The 24,068-nt window shown below is 54.4% G+C and overlaps 2 protein-coding genes across 10 annotated transcripts in view; one reads left to right on the top strand and one right to left on the bottom strand.

The window, feature by feature from the left end:
- The window catches only part of ACTN4 (actinin alpha 4), an 85,981-nt gene extending 77,608 nt beyond the window's left edge, over positions 1-8,373 (top strand). For 3 of the 6 annotated variants that reach the window (XM_060185850.1, XM_060185851.1, XM_007534434.3), the window contains 9 exons: positions 1,534-1,642; positions 1,737-1,877; positions 1,960-2,142; positions 2,236-2,370; positions 3,371-3,550; positions 4,940-5,086; positions 5,848-5,928; positions 6,836-6,994; positions 7,080-8,373. In XM_060185850.1, coding sequence (XP_060041833.1) covers positions 1,534-1,642; positions 1,737-1,877; positions 1,960-2,142; positions 2,236-2,370; positions 3,371-3,550; positions 4,940-5,086; positions 5,848-5,928; positions 6,836-6,994; positions 7,080-7,238 — 1,294 coding nt within the window. In that variant the 3' untranslated portion in view covers positions 7,239-8,373. Of the gene's footprint in view, positions 1-1,533; positions 1,643-1,736; positions 1,878-1,959; positions 2,143-2,235; positions 2,371-3,370; positions 3,551-4,939; positions 5,087-5,847; positions 5,929-6,220; positions 6,287-6,835; positions 6,995-7,079 lie in introns of all 6 variants that reach the window. The other 3 variants (XM_016193124.2, XM_007534435.3, XM_007534433.3) reach the window with 2 other exon arrangements.
- On the bottom strand, positions 8,021-23,471 carry CAPN12 (calpain 12). 4 transcript variants are annotated; one of them, XM_060185853.1, is made up of 20 exons: positions 23,231-23,471; positions 22,410-22,479; positions 22,178-22,296; positions 21,896-22,029; positions 20,352-20,526; positions 19,654-19,728; positions 19,494-19,579; positions 19,351-19,425; positions 18,810-18,973; positions 18,495-18,700; positions 16,584-16,792; positions 16,279-16,321; positions 16,144-16,203; positions 14,884-14,941; positions 14,180-14,250; positions 14,002-14,079; positions 12,283-12,361; positions 9,023-9,139; positions 8,875-8,933; positions 8,021-8,784 (listed from the first exon to the last, which is right to left on the bottom strand). In XM_060185853.1, exons 1-20 carry the CDS (start codon positions 23,465-23,467, stop codon positions 8,758-8,760), a joined length of 2,142 nt encoding a protein of 713 aa, XP_060041836.1. In that variant the 5' UTR covers positions 23,468-23,471; the 3' UTR covers positions 8,021-8,757. The 4 variants fall into 4 exon arrangements, 2 of the variants coding, with proteins under 2 accessions (XP_060041836.1, XP_060041837.1); XM_060185854.1 differs by having other exon boundaries at positions 20,370-20,526; XR_009548350.1 differs by lacking the exons at positions 8,021-8,784; positions 8,875-8,933 and having other exon boundaries at positions 9,069-9,139; positions 14,206-14,250.
- Positions 23,472-24,068: the final 597 nt, after the last annotated feature.

Raw genomic sequence — 24,068 nt, 5'->3', positions numbered from 1 at the left:
ACTATGTCCACTTTACCACCTCCTGGGCTGCTGTGGAGCACAGCCTTGCGGCCTCACAGCCCCACCCCATATCCTGTCCACCCCCTGACCCACCAGATGGGCCAGAAGATCAGTCTTAATGACCCCACTCCTCTCCCCAGAGCTGATGGGACACTCCCCTAGGTTGTGCCTGCACTGGCCTCCTGGGTGTGGCTGCCTCCACCCTCCCAACCCCCAGCTGGGACTCCTGGGTTGGATGAGGGAGTGTGTTAATGCCTGAAGGCGCAGGAAGGGTGTGTCAGCCCTGGGTCCTCTACCGTAATAATACCCGCACCCTAATCAGCTCACATTTTTCCTTAAATACATTAATTTTGTACCATGTGATTGCAGGCTAGTTATTTTTCTTTATACCCTCTTTAGAGTAAACACACAACCCTTAATAAATAGGTGTTGTACTTTTGCCCATGGTGGTACCCAAGAGGGTTCTGAGCATTGCACACGCATGAAGACTCTTGGTCTCCGTGATCATCTCACCCCACTGTGCAGATGAGAAACCCGGAGCAGGGAATCTACTTGTCAAGGCCACATGAGTATGGAGTCATGAGTGCTGGAACTCAGACCAGTGTGTGTGGGTGGGGGGCACTGGTTTTAGGGCCTTCTGTATGTCCCCCCCATTTGTGCTCAGTGATACCACTGCTCCTGGCAGGCTCCCTCCCCTTAATTTTCAGTCTCGGGGTTGGGGAGAAGAGAGATTCCACAGCACTGCTCCTCTGTTCATGGAGCTTCCCCTGGTGCTCCCATGTGGTGGTGCTGGGGACTGGAACCTTGGCAAGCACATGTGGCAGTGTCTGTTCCACTGGGTGAGCTGTCTTCTCACCCCAGAGTATTTATTTATGTATCAGTCATCTTCTAATTGGTGCGCTATGCTAGAGCCTGTTAGAATTTTGTTTTGTTTTATTTTACTGGGCTGGCAAAGGAGCTTACTTGGATAGTGTACTACTTTGCCATGTTCAAGGGCTGCCCCCTACCACCACCCCCACCCCAAAGGACACCTTGGTGCTGTAGTCCCTCTCCCCTCTTCCTCTCTAAAAAATTCTTTTTAAATGTTTTTAGTGGCAGAGACCAGCACACCGTGAAGCTCTGGCTTTTGGAGCTGGGGGTTGAACTTGGAGGTCTAGGGGTTTCAGGCATCGAAGTTTGGTGCACAAACCACAGTGCTATCTACCCAGCCTTTTGATAGACTCTCAATAAGAAGGAAGAGAAAAAAGAAGGAAGACAATTCAGATAGAGACATAGTTGGAGTTCACACTCTGAGCTCCCTGAGGTAGCTTATAGCAGCAGAGTGAGTCATAAAGTGAGGGAACCGAAGAATTTCCTGTCCCAGAAGAATGCCTAGCTCCCCTCCCCTGATTTCCTCCTGCTCTGGGGATGCCACAGCCAGAGGGGTGATTGATGACTCAGGGCCCACAGTCCCTTAACACATGGGGTGCTGCTTGGGGGTTGGGGGCCCCAGCATGCCCCCTGCTGCATCTCTCTGCATTGCATGGCCCACAGTGAGCTGGACTACTATGACTCCCACAATGTCAACACCCGGTGCCAGAAGATCTGTGACCAGTGGGACGCTCTGGGCTCACTGACCCACAGCCGCCGGGAAGCCTTGGAGGTGAGGAGAGGGGCGGTGCTGCCCGCAGAGCCCTCAGTAACTGCCCTCTTCACCCACCCTCTGTAGCTGACTCACTTCCCAATTCAACCCCCAGAAAACAGAGAAGCAGCTGGAGACCATCGACCAGCTGCACCTGGAATACGCCAAGCGGGCCGCCCCCTTCAACAACTGGATGGAGAGTGCCATGGAGGACCTCCAGGACATGTTCATCGTGCACACCATCGAGGAGATTGAGGTCCGCTCCGTCCCCCCCACCCTTCCCAGCTGTCCCCGCCGGCCAGACTACATCTCAACCCCCTTCCCTCCCCTCCACACAGGGCCTGATCTCAGCCCACGACCAGTTCAAGTCCACGCTGCCAGATGCCGACAGGGAGCGGGAGGCCATCCTGGCCATCCACAAGGAGGCCCAGAGGATCGCCGAGAGCAACCACATCAAACTGTCAGGCAGCAACCCCTACACCACCGTCACCCCCCAGATCATCAACTCCAAGTGGGAGAAGGTGGGTGTGGCCCCACCAACAGGGCCCAGGGCTGATCATGCCTTGGAAAGAAAGTGGGGGGACCACCACCCTGACTCTGTCCCTCTGAAATAGGTGCAGCAGCTGGTGCCAAAGCGGGACCAGGCTCTCCTGGAGGAGCAGAGCAAGCAGCAATCCAACGAGCACCTGCGCCGCCAGTTCGCCAGCCAGGCCAACATCGTGGGGCCCTGGATCCAGACCAAGATGGAGGTGAGGGACTGTGGTGCCAACTCTGTGGAGCTGAGAAAGGGGCCCAGGAGGCAGGAGGAGACCCGGAGGTCCTTGGGGCTTCCCGGTGGCCTTGGAGCCTGCAGGTCTGGGCCTCTGAGCTTGTGTGTGGGGAGCCCCGATGGCCTCATAGCTGTGGGACTCGTCCTGACTAAGGGTGATGAGCTCAGGAACAACTGGGCCTCTCTCTCTCTTTCTCTGTCTGCTCTTTGGGCTTCTCCTATCGAATGGGGGTGGGTGGGATGTGTGTGTGTGTGTGTGTGTGTGTGTGTGTGTGTGTGTGTGTGTGTGTGTGTGTGTGTGAGAATACTTGCTTCATTCCCTCCACAAACTGGGAGGTTTGCAGCAATGCTGCCCACAGTGTGTGGGTCACCCCTTGCCAAGTACAGAAGTGGCCTCACTTTGCCTCAGCATGAGCCTGAGGAGTGTGGGAGGCTCAGCCGCGTGGTTCAGTGCCGGCTGTGGATGTGGGCTGCCATGGGCACTGAGACGCGGGGCTGAAGCAGTTGGCTTTATCTCTGCTGACAGGCCTCCCTCTGTCTCATCTTTAAGGCAGATGGCTCCTTTTGACTGTCCGCCCTTTTCTTCTCTTGGTGACTATTTCTTAACTTGTTTATTCTAATAAACTTTCTATAGCCTTAAAAAAAAAAAATAGGCTTGGGAACCAACCAGGCATGGGTTCGAAGCTCATGCAGCTCTGCTGGTCACTCACTGGGCCTGTGTTCCCACACTTAACAGACCAGTCCTGGGCCTTCCGGGGGCTCAGGAGTACATAGAGGCCAGACATTGAAGCCTTTACACAGAACAGAGTCTCTGTTGCTTTGCCACTGGAGGGGGCAGTCAGCCACAGTAGATCAACTCTGTCCGAGGGCCATATGTTTCAGACAGGACAGGCCCCCTGGTTCCAGGTGGCCAGTGACAGACCCCCCCAGAGTGACTGGCCCCAGCCAGTGCCTGCCAGCCTCCCCTGCCTTCTGTGCAGGAGATCGGGCGCATCTCCATCGAGATGAATGGGACCCTGGAGGACCAGTTGAGCCACCTGAAGCAGTACGAGCGCAGCATCGTGGACTACAAGCCCAACCTGGACCTGCTCGAGCAGCAGCACCAGCTCATCCAGGAGGCCCTCATCTTTGACAACAAGCACACCAACTACACCATGGAGGTAGGTGCCTGCCTGCCAGCCTGCCCACTGGGGGCGCCTCCTCTCTGCCGCTATCCAAGGATCTCTCTAGTAGCCCTGGCTGGGCCTCTCATTTCAAAGGGGTTGAGCTCAGTTGAAGAGGTGTCTGTGGCTTCCTCTACCCCCTCTATCAAGCACAGCTGCAAAAGACCAGGTCACCTCTTGGCACATTTGTGAAGGGTTCTCTCCCCCCGTCACTACTACTACTACTCCCATCACCACCACGACATACCTGGGACAAGCTCCAAGGAACAGGGGAGGCTGTGTTTAGTCGACTGTGGCTTTAGCCTCTCTTTGTCTTTTCATGTTTATTTATTTATTTTGGATAGACACAGAAATTGAGAGGGAAGGAAGATGCAGAGAGGGAGAGAGACAGACATCTGCATCACTGCCCCACCACTCGAGTCTTCTCCCCCCCCGCAGATGGGAACCTGGTTTTGAACCTGGGTCTTTGTGTACTGTAATGTGTGTGTTCAGCCAGGTGTGTCACTGCCCACCCACCCTTCTCCCCTTTTCTTTCTTAAGATTTTTTTCCTTTTATTTACTAGATATAGACAGGGATATCAAGAGGGAAGAGAAAGAGAGAGAGAAACTGAGATCTACAGCACTAGGTCACTACTTATTCCCCCTGTAGGTGGGGACCAGGGACTAGAAGAACCCCAGTCCTGGTACATAGCAGTATGTGCACCTATTAGGTGCACCCCCCAACTCCAAGCTATGAGACAGAGCCACCACCATCAGCTTCCAGAGCATCACTGTCTCATGTGAGAAGTGGTAATCAAACTCAGGACTCATGCTTACAAGTTCCATACTCCACCCTCAGCACCAGCTGCCGGGCCCCAGAAGTTTTCTCCCTGCTTGAGGACTCTGACCTGACCAATGTGGACAAAAATCTGTGTCCACCGACTGGCCTCAGCCAGGTCAGAGTGGTAGACTGGCTACCATTTTATCAGGAGTTTGAAATGGTTCACAGAAATGGTAGTTACTCCATGCAGTTGTCTCTGCAGATGACAGACAGACACACACACACACACACACACACACACACACACACACACACACACACACACACACACACACACACACGGTGGGTGGAGTGTCAGACTTGTAAGTTTGAGACGCAGTTGTCAACCACCCCAGCAAACCTCTGCAGTTTTCACCTGGGCCTCTGTCACGTCCACCTGCAGTGCATACACTGGCTGGAGACAGCAGTGAAACCCCACTCCCTGTCCCTCTGTGCAGGTGGGGTGGTACTGGGGGGAGGGTGCTGGACAGGCTGGCTTCAGGCCACATACACATCTCCATGTGAGAAGAAGCCAGTTGCGGCCTCCACCCCACCGGGGCCCGCACTCATAGCCGCCTCTCCCACAGCACATCCGCGTGGGCTGGGAGCAGCTGCTCACCACCATTGCCCGCACCATCAATGAGGTGGAGAACCAGATCCTCACCCGTGATGCCAAGGGCATCAGCCAGGAGCAGATGCAGGAATTCCGGGCATCCTTCAACCACTTCGACAAGGTGAGCTGCCCCCTCCCTCTCCTCCTAGGCGTCCTCCCTCCCCACTGTCACCACCCCGTCCCGCCCCCTCCGTCTCTGCATCTGTCCCTGTCCGTCTGTGCCCTTCACAGTTGCTGAGCAGCCACCGCTCACAGGGGCTGGCCTGGCCTCTGGCCCTGAGGGGGATGGTGCAGAGCTCCCCCACCTTGACCACACTTCCTAAGGTGCTCCTCCTACCCCCCATACCAGCGCGTGGGGCTGTATCCTCACCAAACTGCCAATGAGGTGCTCCTCCAAGTCCCCTCCTCTGCCCTGGGCACAGACTGAGTCCCTGAACCCCTGAGGATTGAGACCTAACCAGTGAAAACACACACACACACACAAACTCACACACTTAAGTTCAGAGTGCATCTGGCATTTCCTTGAGAGGCCCTGAGTACCCGAGTTCACCCCTGCACTTTCGGGCAGAGGCCCTGAGCTCCCAAAGCAGGACGGGGTGCAGTCCCCTTTCTCCCACCTCAGACTCTGGCTGAGAGGAGAGCTGGCCCTCCCTCCTTCTCCCAGCCTCCCTAGAGTCCATACTCCACCCTGCACTGCTCAGCTGTGGCCCCAAAGGATGGGTGCCCCCCACCCGCCCTGTTTGTTATCCCATGCTCATCACCACCTCTAACTCTGTGTTTCCCTCCCCCATGTACTCCCCTCCCCTGCCCTCTGCATGTGACCCTGGCCCCTCTCCCTCTGCACCGGCCTGCTCTCCACTCCTGCCCCCGGACGCCTGGTAGGACCACGGTGGGGCACTAGGGCCGGAGGAGTTCAAGGCCTGCCTCATCAGCCTGGGCTACGACGTGGAGAATGACCGGCAGGTACGCGTCTCCTGGGCCCCAGTGGACTGTGGCATTAACTGCTCTTCTCTCTCTTTCTTTCTGCCCCTTCTCACCATCCCTGTCACCCTTGTGTGTGCCATTTCACTGGCGCTTTTGCCGCCTCCTGCCCTGTGTCTCTTGGACACCTTCCCCCTTACCTGGTCTCTCGGGGCCTCTGTCTCCCCACCTGCTCCCTGCCACCACTGTCCTGTTTCCCTGCTGTGCACATGGGGCGGCCCCTCTTGCCTGCTCTGGGCCGGGCCTCCTCTGCTGTCCCTGCGTCCTCGAGCAGAAGCAGACAGGCAGCATGGACTCCGATGACTTCAGGGCTCTGCTTATCTCCACAGGATACAGCCTGGTATGCGGCCTCTGCCTCCCCTGCTGCTGTGCCTCTCCTGTCCCTCCTCCTGCCACCTCCCCACCTGCCCTCCCCCTCACTGCCTCCAGAGCTTCCATGTCCCCGTCCTCGGGGACACTCCTCCACCAGAGCAGCGCAGCCTTGCCTCCCTTCTCCTCCTCTGCTGCTTCTGCTGGCCTGGGGTCCCTCCGATGACTCCCTGAGCACCCCTCACCCCCCTCCTAGAAGTCTCCAGTGACAGGGGCCAGTCCTCTGTCCCCTGCCCCTTCTCTCTTTCTCTCTTTGTCTTTTCTTCTCCACCCTCCAGAGCTAACTTTGAGCTCAGGGCTGAGAGCAGTAGGCCTTTTCGATCCACACCCCAACTCTCCACACCCCAAATACCCAGGAGGGCCAGGGGCATGTAGGGACAGATGGCCAGTGCTGGGGTGGGCCCTGCTCTCCTGGCTCAGCTCCGCTGGGAGAGCCTCCTCCATCCAGCCCAGGCCCAGTGCAGGCCCACCTATTTGGCCCACTCAGACCCACCCGTCTCTGCCCACTCCCACCCTACAGGGGGATGCCGAGTTCAACCGCATCATGAGCGTGGTGGACCCCAACCACAGTGGGCTGGTCACCTTCCAAGCCTTCATCGACTTCATGTCCAGGGAGACCACAGACACCGACACGGCCGACCAGGTTATCGCCTCCTTCAAGGTCCTGGCAGGTGACAAGGTCAGCAAGACCCCAGGGCCCTTGGTGGCTGGGCTGGACCACAGGGTAGTGCAGGTAGGCCCACTGTCCCTCCTTGTCCCCCCAGAACTTCATCACAGCCGAGGAGCTGCGGAGAGAGCTGCCGCCTGACCAGGCCGAGTACTGCATCGCCCGCATGGCGCCTTACCAGGGCCCTGACGCTGTGCCCGGTGCCCTGGACTACAAGTCCTTCTCTACAGCCCTGTACGGCGAGAGCGACCTGTGAGGCCCCCGCCACATTCAGAGAGCCTGACCTGACACCCCCTTCCGGCCTCCCGGTGGGGCCACGGGGATCCTCCTGCCACCCTCCTCTGACTCTGTATCTATGCAAAGTCCTCTCTGTTGTCCTTGGGGGGGGCGGGGGGGTGGGCAGGGAGGGGCTGGGGCCGGCTCTCTTCCTCTCTCTTTGCTGGCCAGGAGGTGCCCGCCCCCCCGCCTTTCCCTCCCTTAAGGGGTTGGGGAGACTTGGGGGTCAGCGCTTTGGTCTGGTAAATATAAATGATATGTTGTTTTTGCTTTGTTTTTTAAACTCCGTGGAGGGAACGGTGGATTCTCACTGCAAAACAGGTCCCCCTCCCATCCCCGGGAACACCCTGCACACCTTGTGTGTGTGTGTGTCCCCTCCCGCTCCCACCTCCCTGAGGTCCCTCTGTGGCCTCCCACATCCAGGCCAAAGCCCTATGTGCCTTGTCCAGGAGCCAGGAACTGCCCCGGCTTGCGATGGGTCCAGTAGAGGGCGCCACAGCTACCCACCAGGAAAGAGGACCCTGCCCTCCAACCCCACCTCCCACTGGCCACTGCTATGGGGGTTGTGGCTTGGCATCCCATTTTCTGCTGCAAGGGAGCGCAGCTGGGCAAAGTCACCTCTTGCCCCCAGCTGCCCCACACCCCCCGCCAACCCCCATCTTGCTTTGTCTGAACCTGCATATCTCAGATTTTCTAGGACCAAAATAAATAAATAAATAATAAAAAAGAAAAAGAAAAAAAATCCATAAAAAGCCTATTAAAAAATTTCCAGAGGATTACTATTTACTTTATTAACTTACGGATTTATTATATAAATATATATCCACCTAGCAACATATCTTTGCTGCCTCTTGCTCTCATAATGAAGTCATAGCTGATTTACTCCCCTGCCCAATCTCTCTGTCTGTTGTCTGTTGTTGTAGGGTGTAGGTCTCTGGGGGCCCTCCAGGGGTATGGAGGGTGGGCTGCTGGCCTGGCTGCCTTTTAGTCGATGGTTTTATTCCCCTCCATGTCTTTTTGAGTTTATTCTGATTATTATTATTTTTTTCTTGGTTTCTGGATAAACCACCCTTCTGGGGACAAGATAATAAAGCGCGTAATATTTTTAAGAAGTATTCCTACAGCGTCCTCTGTTTCTCTCTCTCCTGTCTCAGCGTTCCGCTTCTTAGGAGACCCAGGGTAGGATGCTTCTTCCCAGAATGGTGTGGTGGGAAGGTCAAAACAGTGCTATGGGGACCCCTCAGGGCTGGGTGCTGCCCCACAACAACAGGGGTGTCACCTTCCCTGCAGGAGGGGAGGAGAGTGCAGCAAAGATGCAGTAACTTGCTGGTTGCCCCATGGTGGCGTGCTGCTTGATGCCAGGGCCTCGGCCCCTGTGCCAGGCAAGGAGGTGGCGGGGTTGGAGGAGGGTAACTCCCCCTCCTTATAATTTCAGCCCTGATCCAGGTTTCGGGAGGGGGGAAGTGGGAGCTGAAGACAGGTGCCCTCGGCCAGAGGTCCTAGGAGAAGGTGGCCACCTCCATCCACTGTAGGAGAGAAGGCAGAGGGCGTGAGGCAGGGGGCTCGGAGAGGCTGCCCAGGCTTCCCTGAACCACCTTCCTCCTGCCCAGGCTCACCTGGCGGTGGGTCAGGCAGATGACCCCCTCACCTCCATCCAGGTGCTGGCTGCAGTGGCCTGTGGGGAGTGGGGCAGGATGATTACCCCACCCAGGCCTCTGCCCTTCAAGACCCCTCCCCAGCACACCCGAGCCAGCGGTGACTTACAGAAGATGCAGGTGAGCTGAGCCACGCAGGACACAAAACGCTCGAAGTCCACTCGCAGACGGCTGTCCCGGTATCGGCTTGTAAGGGCCTGGGTCAGCTGGTTGTTCAGGTGGAAGCCTGGGGGGGGTGGGGAGGCTGCAGCTGTGAACCCCAGCCTCAGAGCTATCGACTCCAGAAGAAACTGGCTCCTCGGAGGCCTGTTTCCACCCCTCCACTCCCAGCCCTGCCTCATCCAGAATTAGGGAACAGGCCTTTCATATCTCTGGGCCTCAGTGCCTTCATCTATTAGGTGGGGACTGTGCCCGTCTGATACCCCATGAGGTTGTGTGAGTGTTTTTATGTCCGGTGCTTGGTACATGACATGGGTATGTCAGCTACATTCTTGAAATTCTGCCAGAGGCCACTGGGAATCTATGTTAGACTGTCGGAAAAGTCATGATGCATTTTTGCATAGAAAAAAAAATGTCATACATACATACTTTTTTTTTTTTTTTTCTTTTGGAGCACATGTGTGATTCCACTGCTCTTGGCCACCTTTTCACTCAGGGAGTGACTACAGCACCACGTGCCCTGGAATTTCTATGGGATGCTGAGGCATGTGGCAAGGTATGTGCCTTACCCACTGAGCTATATTCTGGAGGATGTTTCTGTGTAGCCAGACATTTTTGTCAGTTCCACTGGAACGTGGAGGGCCTGCGAAGGGGCCAGGAGCCTCTTAGCTTCTCCCTCTGGAATTCCCATCTTTGAAGGAAATGGCCAAGTGCCAAGGACTGGAGTAAGTATCCCGGCTCGAGCCCCCGGCTCCCTACCTTGCAGGGGAGTCGCTTCACAGGCGGTGAAGCAGGTCTGCAGGTATCTCTCTTTCTCTCCCCTCTGTCTTCCCCTCTTCTCTCTATTTCTCTCTGTCCTATTCAACAATAACGGCAGCAATAGCAACAGTTAATGATGGGCAACAAAAGGGAAAATAAATAAATAAACCAAAAATCATTTGGGGGCTCGAACCGGGATCCTTCTGCTGGTCCTAATGCTCTATTTGTCTCTCTCATAAATAAACAGCAGCTGGGGAAATGGCTCAACTGGGGAAATACTGAATTTTTTTTATACATGAGGTTCACAGCACTGTATGTGCCAAAATGGGGCTCTGGTTCTTTGCTTTGTGTGAAGTTCTCTCATACATAATAAGTAAAACATATATATATATATCTTTAAAAAGTGGTCCAGGAGGTGGCGCAGTGGATAAAGCACTTGACTCTCAAGTGTGAGGTCCTGAGTTCACATGTCCTGGCAGCACATGTACCAGAGTGATGTCTGGACATGTTCCTTCTCTCTCTCCTCCTATCCTTCTCATCAGTAAATAAATAAAATCTTTAAAAAAAAAAGATTTAAAAAAATAATAAATCTTAAAAGAAAAAAAAAAGGCTAGGGAGATAGCATACTGGTTATTCAAAAAGACTTTCATGCCTGAGGCAAAGAAAGTCCTAGGTTCAGTCCCTAGCACTACCATAAGCCTGAGCTGGATAGTGCGCTGGTAATTAAATAAGTTTGAAGAAACAAAGGATAAGGGAGTTGGGCACACATATTACAATGCACAAAGGGCCTGGGTTCAAAACCCTGGACCCCAATTGCTGGTGGGTTGGGAGGGGGGCTTTTACTGCAAGTATCTCTCCCTGTCTTCCCCTTCTGGATTCCTGCTTCTCTACAATCAGTGGATAAATGATTAAAAAGAGAAAAACAATAGACGACCCCCCCCCAACACACACACACTCACTGGGCTTCCACACTTGTGCCCTCTCTTCAACACACCAAACTGATCCCAGCCCAGCACCTTTGCACTGGTGCTTCCTTCTTACGGGAAGGCTTTTACACCCTTTGCTATCATGGCAAATTCTAGTAGATAATCTGACTGAGATTAATCTACTTGTTCATTGTCTGCCTTGCACCAGCTTCCCAGGAACACTTTTCTCAGTTGTTTCTTTCTGCCTATAACAACATCAGCCATACACTGAGTGCTCAGCTGAGGAAACAAACGTTCAGTACAGTCCTTTCCTACTGGATTGTCAGAAAAGCCATAATGCATTTTTGCATAGAAAAATACATCATAGCTTTTCTGACAACCTGGTATTTAGTTCTTGCCTGTCTGGGGCTCTGTCACTGTCTTTTCATCTCTCTATCTGCATATATGTCTTGTGGGATCCCCCTTGGTCCCTCAGACACTGGGCTACAAGTCACCTCAGCTTCCTGTCTCCCCAAATCTTACTCCTTACTGCCAGATAAGCCCTGGGGTGGGGGTTGGGTCCTGGGAGTTCTATATCTGGACCAGCCTCCACACTCTATTTTTTTAAATATATTTTAATGAGAGAGAGACCAGAGCACTGCTAAGCTCTGGCTTTCGGTGGTGCAGGGGATTGAACCTTGGAGCTTCAGGAATGAAAGTCTGTATAGCCGTTATGCTGTCTCCCGACCCTCTACTTTTCTTTCTATTTGGACTTTTTTTTTCTTGCCACCAGTGTTTCTGCTGGGGAGTAACACTGGTGGCAAGTAAACAGTGCCTGTACAACAAACCCACTGCTCCTAACTTTGTTGCTTTTGATAGAAAGAAATTGAGATGGGGGAGAGGGAAAGAGAGAGACCTGCAGCATGGCTCTACCACATGTGGAGCTTCTCCCGTGCTGGTGGGGACGGGGGGGGGGGGGGGGGGGGGGGCATCTGGAAGCCGGTCCCTTGAGCATGCTAATGTGTGTGCTCTATCAGGTGCGCCACTGCCTGTCCCCGCTCTCCCAGTGTGGCCACCTGCTTTGCCTCCCCATGAAAGCTTAGCTCTCTGGTTCTGTTGCTTGGCTGGCACCCTCTGTCCCCCACACAAATGGACGGGGGCTGCTCTGCTTCTCCTGGAAGCACCCAGCCTCTTGGCAGAAGCCTCCCACCTTCTTTCTGGATTTCTCTCTGAAGCTTCACTATGTACCAGGGAGGCTGCCTCGCTCGCCAAGCCCCAGGCCCTGTGGGTTCATTCCATAGCCCCCTCCTCCACCCTAAGCCCTCAGCTCCACCCCTGCAGCCATTTTCATTCCATTTTTTTCTGGGAGGGAAACCGGGCTCCAGGAGTTGAAAGCACATGCCAGGGCCACCCACAGAGTCAGGATTTCAACCAAAGCTGAGTTCCTGGGAACCTAGGGCTCTGAGCAAAGCAACAGGGAAAAGGGGCAGCAGCCCTGTCCCTGTGACACCCCCACCCCCACCCTCATCTCCTCAGCCTGTCTCACCTGCCGAAATCAGTGCCAGCCTCAGCTCACAGGAATTCATGGTTCCTGAGGAGTCCTCGTCAAACTTGTCAAAGGTGGCCTGTGCAGTGAGGGGGAAGGTATCAATCAGTGTCACCCCCAGGCTTCTCAACATGCTAAACAGGCAAGGGCTGGGGTTCAAGCCCCATCCCCCTCCCTACCTGCAGGGGGAAATCTTCATGAGTGGTGAAGCGGTGCTGGGGGTCTCCGTCTCTCCCCCCTCTTTACCTCTCCTTTCCCTCTCCTCCCTCTTTCCCTCTCCTTTCCTTCTCAATTTTCATTTCTAAATTTTATCCAAAATACATATATACATTTAAAACAATGAGAATAGGAGCCAAGTGGTGGCTCAGCCAGTAGAAAGCACACATATCACTATGCTCTAGGACCTGGGTTCAAGCGCTGGGTCCCCACCTAAAGAAGGGAAGCATCATGAGCAGAGGAGCAGTGTTAGAGGTGTCTATCCTTCTGTCTTTCCCACTTTTTTTACCCTCAAAAAAAAAAAAAAAAACTTTGGTTGTAGGTGTGGTGTAAAACTTATACACTGAAATCTTACAGTTTTGTAAACCTACTATTAATCACAAAAATATGGGGGGAAAAAAAGGTGGGTGGGTGGGTGGTGGTGTGCCAGGTTTAGTGCACATAGTATGAAGTGCAAGGACCCCAGTTTGAGTCCCTGGCTCCCTACCTGCAGGGGGAATGCTTCACAAGTGGTGAAGCAGGTCTGCAGGTATCTATCTTTCTCCCTCTCTTATCTTCCTCTCCCCTCTCAAATTCTCTGTCCTATCCAAAAAAATTGAAACAATGGCGACAGGAGCAGTGGAATTGTTTTTTTTTTTTTTTTTTAAAGATTTTGTTTATTTATTTATGAGAAAGATAGGGGAGAGAGAGAAAGAACCAGACATCACTCTGGTACATGTACTGCCAGGGATTGAACTCAGGACCTCATGCTTGAGAGTCTAGTGCCTTAGCCACTGCGCCACCTCCTGGACCACATGGAGCAGTGGAATTGTATTGCAGGCACCAAGCCCCAGCAATAACCTTGGAGGCAGAAAAAAAAAAAAAAGAAGCCACCAGGTATAGGAGAGTCATATAGGCACAGAGTCCTAGTGATAACCTAGTAGCAAAATATAAAATAATAATAAAGGATAGTGATAGTCCTTGTGGTGAGGACAAGCTGAGACTAGCCACAAAGGGCTTAGGGAGGGCTTTTTCATTATTAGTGTGGGGAGACCTTGCCCATTTCCTGCAGATTCTCCGGAATGACTGCCTCCCTCTGGCAGACAAGCAGAGGCCCCTCAATGGGGAGGGCCTTTGATGGGGTCACACAGCCCGGAAGGGGCTGAGCTGGGAGGTAGGATCCCAAGCAGTCTGACCCCAGGATGTGAGGGTTACTTGGCTGTGACCTCAGGCACCTCACTGGTAGCAGCTGATCGGACTGGATGGGCCTCTGTCTCCTTGCTTGTTCACTGCTCTGTCTCCCTCCCATAGCTGCACCCCAAATGGCAAAGGAGGACCCTGACTAGTGCCCTGCCAGACCCTCCAAACAAGATCTTGGGGTCCAATCATTTTGATCCCTGGACTAATTAGCATTCCCGGAGGGTCCCTGGTACAAGGTATAGTGGGTGGACCAGTTGCCACTCCCCCTCCCAGAGGCCCCTAGGAGCCTGAAGAGCAGCCTCCAGGGAGATACCCACACCTCACCTGCCATTTTAGGAGGTGCCCCCAGAGCTGCTGGAATTGGTGGAAGGCCAGGCTTCGGCCATACTGGGGGTGGAGTGTCTGGTCAAAAACAAGGTTCTCAGAAGGAGAGCAGAGAACCCCGACCCTCCCCTCAGGCTTCCCCCAGTCATTCCTACCCCGGCCTAGCCCCACCAGGTACCCCAAAACACCGCAGCAGATGCTCACAGGTCCTGAGCCCAATTTCTCTGGGAATCTGGTGATGCGTCCTGGCTACAGGAAAGAAAAAGCCAAAAACCCCAGCACTTCCTGCCACCACAGAAAGCCAGCAGGCGCTGTTCCAGTCTTACAGAAATGGAGGTCTTGAGAGTCAGCTGACTGCCAGCAGAAGTTAGCAGATCTGGAGCTTAATCCAGAAAGCTGACTTGCCTGCCCTTCCCTCTCAGTGAATGTGGCCTTGACCCTGGACCCAGCCACAGGAAACACTGGCAGGCTGAGCTCAGAGGCCCAGCTCCCCCCCAAACCCCACCCAGGGTTCACATCACGAATTAACATATGGGGCCCAGGAAGTGGCACAATGGATACAGCATTGGACTCAAGCATATGAGGTCCTGAGTTGAATCCCCACGTGCCAGAGTGATACTCTGGTTCTTGGTTCTCTCCTTTTTCTCTGCTCGCTCTCTTATACTTTTTTTTTTTTTAATCTTTTTTAGATAAAAACAGGCAGAGAAAGAGAGTAAAAGCTTCCTTCAATGTGGTGGGGGCTGGGCTCAAACCTGAGATATTTACATGGCAAATAAGTGCACTATCTGAGTTATTTCACCAGCTCAACCAATTTTTTTTTTTTTAATGAATTAATACATGGGGAGGGTGGAGGCATGGGGTTTGCTCTGGCCCCTGACTCACCAGGCTCTAGGGCAATGCTTAATAACATCTGAAGCTGAAAAGCACTGAGTTCTTCCTCCTGGTTAGGGAGAGAGTGGGATGTGAGGCTATTCATCCAGGCAGTCACAAAGCAAAAATCTTGGGGGCACCCAAGGAGTGGTGCTGGCTTGTACTGGGGACATAGCAGAGAGAACGAACGTGCTCCATGATCCAGGAAGGAGAGGCCACTGAACAGTCAGGTCTGCAGCAGATAATGGCTGAACCATGAGAGCCCCTCTGCCTCCATCTCGAGGAGAAGCTCATTGGAAGGCTGAGACCTGTGACTGGGGAAATGTGTCAACTGGTAGAGCACTGGACTCATATCTGAGGTTCCTGATTTGATCCCCCCACACTGCATGTAGCAGAGTGGTACTCAGGCTTCTCCCTCTCTGTCTTCTGATCTGAAGTCAGATGCCTTATCCATTAGGCGACAGACACATTCTCACTCTCCCTAGCTCATGTGAAACTCTCTTAAAAAAAAAAAAAAACCATAAAATAGATATCTTTAAAATTATTTTAATGAGACCAAGAGATATAGAAGACACACACAAAGAGAGAAAGAGAGAAGAGGAGGAAGAGAGAGAGAACACATCCCAGAACACGGCTCAATTCTGGCTTATGGTGGCGCTGGGAATTGAACCTGAAACCTCAGAGTGTCTCAGTCATGGAAGTCTTTTTGCATCAACTTTGTGCTGTCTCCCTGGCCCCAAATAAATTTATTTATTTATTTTTGTGAGGGGATCTTGGAAATAGCAGTGCTTTATGCAACAGACTTTCATGCCTGAGGTCTCAGAGACCCCAGGTTCAATCCCTGGCACCCCCATAAGCCTGAGCTGAGCAGTGAGTGCACTGACAAAAATGTGAATAAGAGAAGACTAAGCTGAGAGGTGTGAAGGGAGGGAGAGGGAGTGGTCCAGGCTGAGGGACAGTCTCAACAAAGGCCTGGGGGCAGGAAAGGGCAGTGAGCACTGGGAGTAACGGGGTGGGGGTGGAGGGGCCAGGCCGCGGTGCTGGTGCACCTGGTTAAGCGCACACATTACAGTGAACAAGGACCTGGATTTGAGCCCCTACTTTCCACCTGCAGGGGGGAAGCTTCACGAATGGTGAAGCAGGACTGCAGGTGTCTCTCTCTTTCTCTCTTACCTCCTCTTTCCCTCTACCTACCCCTCCCCCCAAAAAAAAGAGCCCTGAGGGGCCTGGCCTGAAGTCTCGCTCCCTCCTGTCCCCCTCCCAGCCCGTCACCTCTCCTGCCAGCTCCTGGAACAGCAGCTCCAAGCCGAGCCCCAGGGGAGTGTAGGGGACCTGCAAGATATGGGGGAGGTTAGCATCGCCCAGACCCTTCCCCTCCAGCACTGCCCAGCCCCAGGCGCCCCTCACCGTGAAGGCGCGCAGGTCGGCGCTGATCACGTCGTCGATCTCGCTGCAAATAGAGGGGCGCGGGCTACTCACACCACTGGTGTGGGGGGCGGGACCCCGGGGCCGAGCCGGGGGCGTGGTCATGGATGGGGCGTGGCCGCGTACAGGGGCGTGACCATATATATTGGGCGTGGCCACAGAGGGGGCCGTGTTCGCGTATGGGGCGTAGCCACGGGTGGGGGCGTGACCACGAGCGAGAGCAGAGTGTGGTCACGGGGATTGGCGGGAATTTGGTCCCACAGGTGGCAGGGGGCTGCCTGGCTCACACGGCAGTGTGGCGGCGCTCGGAGAAGATGCGCAGCGTGAAGTCGGCCTCGTCGCAGGTGCGCGCGGCGCAGGGCACCACCAGGTAGTGTCCGGGCGGCAGGCGGCAGCGGCGGCTCACGTCGCGGCGCGCGCAGAAGTGCGAGCGGTCGGCGCGTAGCAGCTGGGGCAGGAGCTCGCGGCTGTGCGGGGAGTCCCAGAGCTCCACCATCTGGGGAGGGGGTGCGGCGTGACCACGAGTGGGGGCGTGGCCACGAGTGGGGGCGTGACTACGAGTGGAGGTGTGGCCGTGGGTGGGGCGTGGCTACGACGAGCGGCGTGTGACCAGGAGGTGGGGGGAGGCTGACCATAAGCGGGAGGCGTGGCTCCGGGCGAGGCGTGGCTATGAGCAGGGGTGTGACCAGGGAATGGGAAGTGGCCAAGAGTGGGGGCGTGGTCATGAGAGGCACATTCCAGGCCCACACCCCTCCAGTACCCCGCTGACACCCACCTTCTCTGGGATCTGCAAGAAGGAAGACAAGGCTAGTTAGGGCCTGGCGAATTTGGGGGGCACACCTCACACCCATTCCTTTCTTCTTTCCGTCCCAATTCTGTGAATTCCCTGTCTCTTATTCTCTGTTCCAGCCTTTCCTGATCCTTGGCAGACCCCCCCCACACACACACCTGCATCATCTAGCATTCAAGTTCCTTACCTGCACCTTGGCCCCCTTCCTGATGCTCAGCCCCCTCCGCCCTTTATTATATGCATTATATATAGTATGTATATTATATATATATATTTTAAATAGAGGGGTGTGACAGAGAGACAAAGAAGAGAGATACCTGCAGCATTGCTCCACTCTTAGTGTGTACTTTACTGGGTGCACCACCACCCAGCCCTAGAAAAATATATGATTTATTATATTTTAAAATAATCCCCATTTAGAAAATGTTTATTTGTGATGGAGGTATGTGTATGGTAGAGAGAGAGAGAGAGAATGGGAACCAAAGCATAACTCTGGCACATGGGAGGCCAAGGACTGAATTTTTGGACTTCATGCTTGGGTGTCCAGTGCTTTCTCTGCTACACCACCTTCTAGGCCACTATGGCTTTTTTATATTTATTTTATATTAGATCTTCCCATTGAGAGAGTGGGCAAGAAAAGAGAAAAGGAAAAAAGAGAGGGGTGGACAGTAGTGGTGGTGCACCTGGTTGAGCCCACACATGATAGTGCTCAAGGACCAGGGAGTCCCGGTCCCTACCTGCAGAGGAGAAGCTTCAGGAGTGGTGAGGCAATGCTGTAGGTGTCTCTATCTCCCACTTCTGTCTCAATTTCTCTGTCTCTATCCTAAATCAATAAAGATAAAACAGAACTTATTTTTAAAAAGACAAAACCAGGGCACCACTGATATATGTGACACTCCAATGAGGAGCTTCAAGTATCAAGCGTCCCACATTCTACTGGTTGAGAGAGAGAGAGAGAGAGAGAGAGAGAGAGATGGAGAGTGACATGACACAGAGAGGGAGAGAGACAAGCCTGAACACCATTCTGGTACATGAAGTGCTTCAGCTTGAACCTGAAACCTCAGGCATCCAAGTTCAATGCTTTATAGGTTGAGCTTCTGGGCCACTTTTTTCTGATCAAGGAGAGACATCATGACAGGAAGCTTCTCCCTGTGTCACAGTGCTCTAGCCTTGTACTCTGCGGGGGCTTGAACCTGGGCCAAGCCTATGGCAAGGCAGGCACCTTCCCAGATGAGCTATCTATCTCTCTGGCTCCTCTCTGACTCCATTCTGAGCCCCCACTCCTTTGCTAGGAGCCTTCAGTTTTTCTCCAGGTCCTACCTATCCCCTTAGTCCCTCCCTGATCCCCAACTCCCTCTCCATTCCCTCTGCCCCCCCCTATCCCACTCCCCCTATGCCTCCACCCAACCTGGGGGCACACCTGGAACACGTGGAAGCCCACGGTGAGGTAGGTGAGGCCCTCAGCCCTTAGGCGCCGGCGGTTGCGCTGAATAAGTGACAGGAGGACTGTGCACTTGGGCAGGCGGCCTCGAGCCCCATCATCATCGTCGTCTTCCTCCTCCTCATCAGGCTCCAACAGTGTCAGCCGGAACTGGGGGTTGGTCCAGAAGGTGTCTGGTAGAAGAGAAAGAAATAGAACACCCCGGAATGCCTCCCCCATTCCCCTATCCCTGGCACATACACCCCCCACCCCCGTCTCCCAGGACCCCTCCCTGAGCCTCACCTGCACCAGGCTGGTTCCCACCCGAGTTGAAGCCACGCACCCAGCGGCCTTGAAAGGTATGGATGTGCCAGCCGCCTCCCGCAGGCTTCGGGCCCAGCACCTCCGGGCTCAGTGAGCAGATCTGGATGGTGGTGAAGTGCCGGAGGAAGTCCTGTAGCTCCATCCTGCATGGCAGTCAACAGTCAGCCCCGCCCCCTGCCCTCCTCCTAAGCACAGGTCTCCCCAATCTCATGGCCCCAGGTGACCTCCCAAATCATAAGCCCCTGACTCCATGCCTATAATATCCTGAGTACCTTCAGAACTCCATGCCTGTGGAGATGACCCTAGTCAGGGCTTTCTAGCTGTCTTCCTCCCAGTCCTCAGAAAGGCCCCCCACTAAGGGCCCAATACAGACCTCCCCAGACAATATTGTTAGCTGCTTCCCATCCCATCTGCTGGTCTCCCCTTGAACTTCTCCCTCTGCCTCCCCTCAGCAGGAGCCAGTTCACCTCCCCCTACCCCAGCTTGGTGCCCCTCCCCAGGCTGGGCCCCTGCCCCTCACCAGAATTCTCCATCCTCCTTCTTTACCAGCAGGGCTTCCCTCCACTCAGTGGGGAGCACATCCCAACGTGGGCAGCTGGGGAGACACAGAGGTGAGGGGTATGTGGACAGGGCTGCTCCCCACCCGCCCCAGGCCCGGCCCACCTGTCGCTCCAGGCTCCGGTCCATTCTATGCGACCCCAGGGGTTCCTTAGCCTTAGCAGCCGCACCTTGGTGAAGCCCAGTGACACCTGAGGGTGGGGCCAGGTGGTCAGGGGGAAGTGCCTGCCCCCCCAACTCCAGTCCTCCTGAGGGGGACACCCACCTTGTGTGTGCCTGTGACTGAGTAGGCGTGGCCCTTCACCAGCCCTTCTTCTGTGCGGTACTCGCCCCGATCACTCTGGGGGAGGAGGGAGGTTGTGAGGCCCTCCCTTGTGTTAATAAATCAATAACATATTTTAAATATATTTTACTTAATGAGAGAAATACAGGGATAGAGAGTGAGGGAGGGGAGAAAGAGAGAAGAAAGAGAGAGAGAGAGAGAGAGGAGAGAGAGAGAAGAGAAGGAGCAAGCACTACCTAGCTCTGGTTTTTCGTGGTGCTGGAGATTGAATATGGGACCTCCGGAGGTCTCAGACATGGGATTCTTTTTGCAGAATCATTATGCTAACTCCCCAGCTCTAAATAAATATATTAAAAAAGAGACAGTGACTATGCTCTTGTTTCTCTTTAGATTGCATAAAAGAGACAGTGACTGAGTAGAGCCTTAAGTCAAAGAAGAAATGAATGAATCAGACCCAGTCAATGAATGACTGTGTGCTGAGTTACAAATGAACACATGACCTAAGTTGAACCCATGAAAATCTATCTTATGACTTTTGCTGAATATTTTCAGAAAGGATCATATATATATAAAACAAAACCTACAGGGAACTATCTGCAGCTGGGTGGGGGGAGGGAAGTGAGTAGGGGGCGCTTTGTAGCCTAGAGGGACAGTGCTTCCAGGAAATCCAGCCCTCTTACCAGGGCAGTGGCCCCCACCAGGGACTCTTTGCCCAAGGCGTGGCGCAGGATGGTGAAGAGGCTCAGGGCGGGGGTGTCCTGCCGAAGGTAGAGTACCTCACCCACACCACCTGTGAAGTCCACGAAGGCTTCATTCATGTGACCACCTTGCATGACCTCGTAGGAGCCATGGAGCCTATGGGGACAGGTTGGAGGTGGGGAGGTGATGGTGTCAGAGCCATATCCCAGCATTTCAGACAGTGCCCTGAGGAGTGGGGGGGCCTCCCTTTCAGGGTGTAGGGTCCTGGGGGGGCATCCCTAATGATTTCAGATTATTATTATTATTATTTTACTTTTTATTGCTACCAGGCTTGGTGATGGCAGTACGAATCCGCTACTCCAAGTGGCCACTTTTCCTCCCTTTTTTCTTTCTATTTTATTGGGTAGGACAGAGAGAAACTGAGAAGGGAGGGGGAGAGAGAGAGGGAGAGAAAAAGAGAAACACCTGCAGCCCTGCTTGACTACTTGTGACACCCCCCACCCCCCGTGCAGGTGGGGAGTGGGTGCTCACACCCTAGTCCTTGCACATGTAAAATGTGTGCTCAGCTGGGTACACTACTGCCTGGCCCCCAGATTTCAGATTCTTATGGTGAGGGACAGTGGCACACGCTGGTGGCCCTTGGAAACTGGGCCACCAGGAGTGTGTGATTTGGGGGTGGGGTTCTTTCAGAATTCTCAGCGCTAGGGGCAGGGGCTGTGTCTGAGACCTGGAGTCTCTGGGAGATGCCAAATTTGGGGGTGATCTCTGTGGAGTTTGTCAGAATTTCAGACCCACAGGATGAGATGAAAGCAAAGATATGAGTGTTTGGGAATGATAGCCACTATTTTGAGGTATGGATGGATTGGGAGAGATTGCATGAAATTACAGTCCCCAGATGAGCGTCTCCAGGGCCTGAAGTATAAGGTTTCAGGCTTCTTGAAAATTTTGGGTGTTGGAGGGCTTTGCTAAGACTTGCGTGAAAAGCTAATGGAGAAAGTTTTTTTTAATCTTTCTTTTCTCTTTCCCCTTCCTTCCTTCCTTCCTTCTTTTCCCTCCCTCCCTTCCTTCCTTCCCTCCTTCCTTCCCTCCTTCCTTCCTTCCCTCCCTCCCTCCCTCCCTCCTTCCTTCCTTCCTTCCTTCCTTCCTTCCTTCCTTCCTTCCTTTCTATCTTCCAGAGCACTATTCAGTTTAGGTTTATGGTGGTAGTGGTGATGGTGGTGTGTATAGGGGGATATTGAACCTGGGGTCTCAGAGCTTCAGGCATGAGAGTCTGATTGCACAACCATTATGATGTCTCCCTCACCCACTATAGAACTGTTTGCGATGGAGTGGTGGGGGAATGGGGTTCCTCAGGGAATGAATGGGGTGGCATTCAGGTCTGGGGGCTGTGTCTTGGTTTGGGATCCTTGGCAGGGTGTCCAGAGGATCCCAGAAGTTTGGGTTGGGGGGTGGGGGGCTTGTGGCTTGCAACCTGCTGGCTGTACCTTCATGAGGTGCTAGGGTCTGGGGGTGTGGGGTTTCTCACTTGGCGTAAGCCTTTTCCAGAAGCGAGGCCCAGAACTCGTTCCTCTGCTCCGACTTCACGAACATCAGCTTCCCCTCTCGCACTGGCAGCTTGTCGTCCACCACGACGTCCACCCAGCGGCCAAACTGCCAGATCTGCCCAGAGACGGGGCAGGGCTGGGCCTCCCGCCTTCTACCCTGCCAGGGCCCATCTCCCTCCTCCTCCACCTGCTTTGCCCGTCCCAATGCCACGTGAACTGCCACTGGAGAAACTGAGGCATAGCCACTGGGAAGCAAGTTTTACCTGGAAATGGAAGACCCCTGCATAGCCACTTCCAAAGCCCTGTCCAGGCGGGACCACCCGGCGCAGGAGGCGGGGGTAGAGTGTGAGGGAGGCTGCGGCCGCCAGTAGCCAGCAATTACCTGGGAAGAGAGGCCTGTCTGAGAGAGGATGGAAAGAGGCGAGACCCCTGGAGCGGGGAGGGGAGGGACTGTCAGGGTTGAGGGGGAGGCCCCAGAGGGTCCCATGGTCTCACCCAGTCTCCCCTGACACACGTCTGTCCGGCTCATGTCCTCACAGATGAACTGGGGTTCGGTGCAGAACTCCTGGGGGTGGTGGAAAAGCTAGGCCTCAGCCCCAGGGAAGGAGGGAGGAAGCCGCTGGGCCTCAGGCCTGACGCCTGCCTGCCCTCCTTGCTTGTGGGTAATGAGGGCCTCCAGCACTGGCAGAGGCTTATAAAGTGGGTCAGCATGCATTGGGCTTCCCTGGGCCTCCCCGGACCCAGCATAGCTGACCAGACCCCTCAGTCAGCCCCTGCTTCTCCCTCACATTCCAGGCTCCAATCTCCAGCCCCTCCTCCCTCAGACTCTAGCTCCCCAGCTGTTCTGCCTTGGGACACAGGACCCAGCTACCAACCCCATCAGACCCAGGAATTACAACTTCCAATTGCTCCTTCCTCAGACCCCAGGGTCCAATTCCCTAACCCTCTCCTCTCTCAGACCCAGAATCCAGGGGTCTGTTCTCCAGTCCCTCCTTCCCCATACTCAGAATGCAGAAGTCCAGTTCCCCGACACCTACCCCCTTCAGATCCAGAATCCAAGTACCCAGTTCCCCATCCCCTTTTTCCCTCAGACCTAGAATCCAGAGGTCCATTCTCCAGCCCTTCTTCCCTCAGAGGCAGAGGGCTAGTTTCCCAACCCCTCACCCCTCAGTCCCAGAACCTAGCTGTCCACCCTCCTAGGCCTAGGAGTCCAACCTCCAGACTTCTCTTCTCCAAACCTAAGCCCTCATCTCCCCCTTCCAGCCCTCCCCCTCAGCCTCTAATCCCCTGCCCCTTGACCCTCAGCCCCATTTTACATGGGGTCTCATCCATTCCACTCCTTTGGCCTTCTCTGAGTTTGGCCCCAGCAGGTCATAGCCAAGGGCATCAGGACCAGCAGGGAAGTAGGGATCTCGGAACAGGATCCCCTCCTCCAGGCAAGCTGCTCGGATTGCCTCATAGTTCTGGCCCCGAAAGAGCTTCAGGCCTTGGGCTCCAGACTCAGCCTCCTCGTTCACCAGCTGGATAGTGACTCTCCCGCTGCCACACGCCATCTGGACACACTGGGCTTAGGGGCTGACCCGGGGCCCTTTAACCTCCTGAGTCAGGGGGTGGGGCCTCCTACCCTCCACCCCACAGCTAAATCCCGGATGGGGGTCCACAGGCTGCAGGAGCCTTCTCTCGTTAATATTAATTGATGGCTTGGGTGACAGGGATCAGGGACGCCTCTTCAGTGGTTTCCTCCCCAGGGCGTGGGGCCTTCAGTTGTGGCCAAGGCAGCAGCTTAATGGGCTTGGCCTGCAGCAGGAGAGCAGGTGGGCTGAGCCAGGAGGGCACTGTGGGAGTGCTCAGAAGGAGGTCAGTGGGCGGGGGGTGGGGGGGGCAGACTGGGCTCTGTGTCTCTCTGTGTTACCACCTTCTTTCTTTGAAACCATCTCTCAACAACAGCAACGGGGAGGGGGGATTATGTATTTATTAATGAGAGAGAGAGCTAGAGCATTGCTCTGATCACTCTTGCATGTGTGATGCTGGGGATCAAACTACAGACCTCATGCTTGAGGGTCCAACACTTTATCCACTACACCATCCCTGAAGGTCCTTTTCTTTCTCTCTCTGATTGCATGTGCACAGGAGAGAGGGAGGGAGGGAGGGAGA

Source organism: Erinaceus europaeus, chromosome 2, assembly GCF_950295315.1.
Source record: "Erinaceus europaeus chromosome 2, mEriEur2.1, whole genome shotgun sequence".
NCBI lineage: Eukaryota > Metazoa > Chordata > Mammalia > Eulipotyphla > Erinaceidae > Erinaceus > Erinaceus europaeus.
The sequence above is the reverse complement of the archived record's forward strand: the minus strand, read 5'-3'. Positions and strand labels throughout refer to the sequence as shown.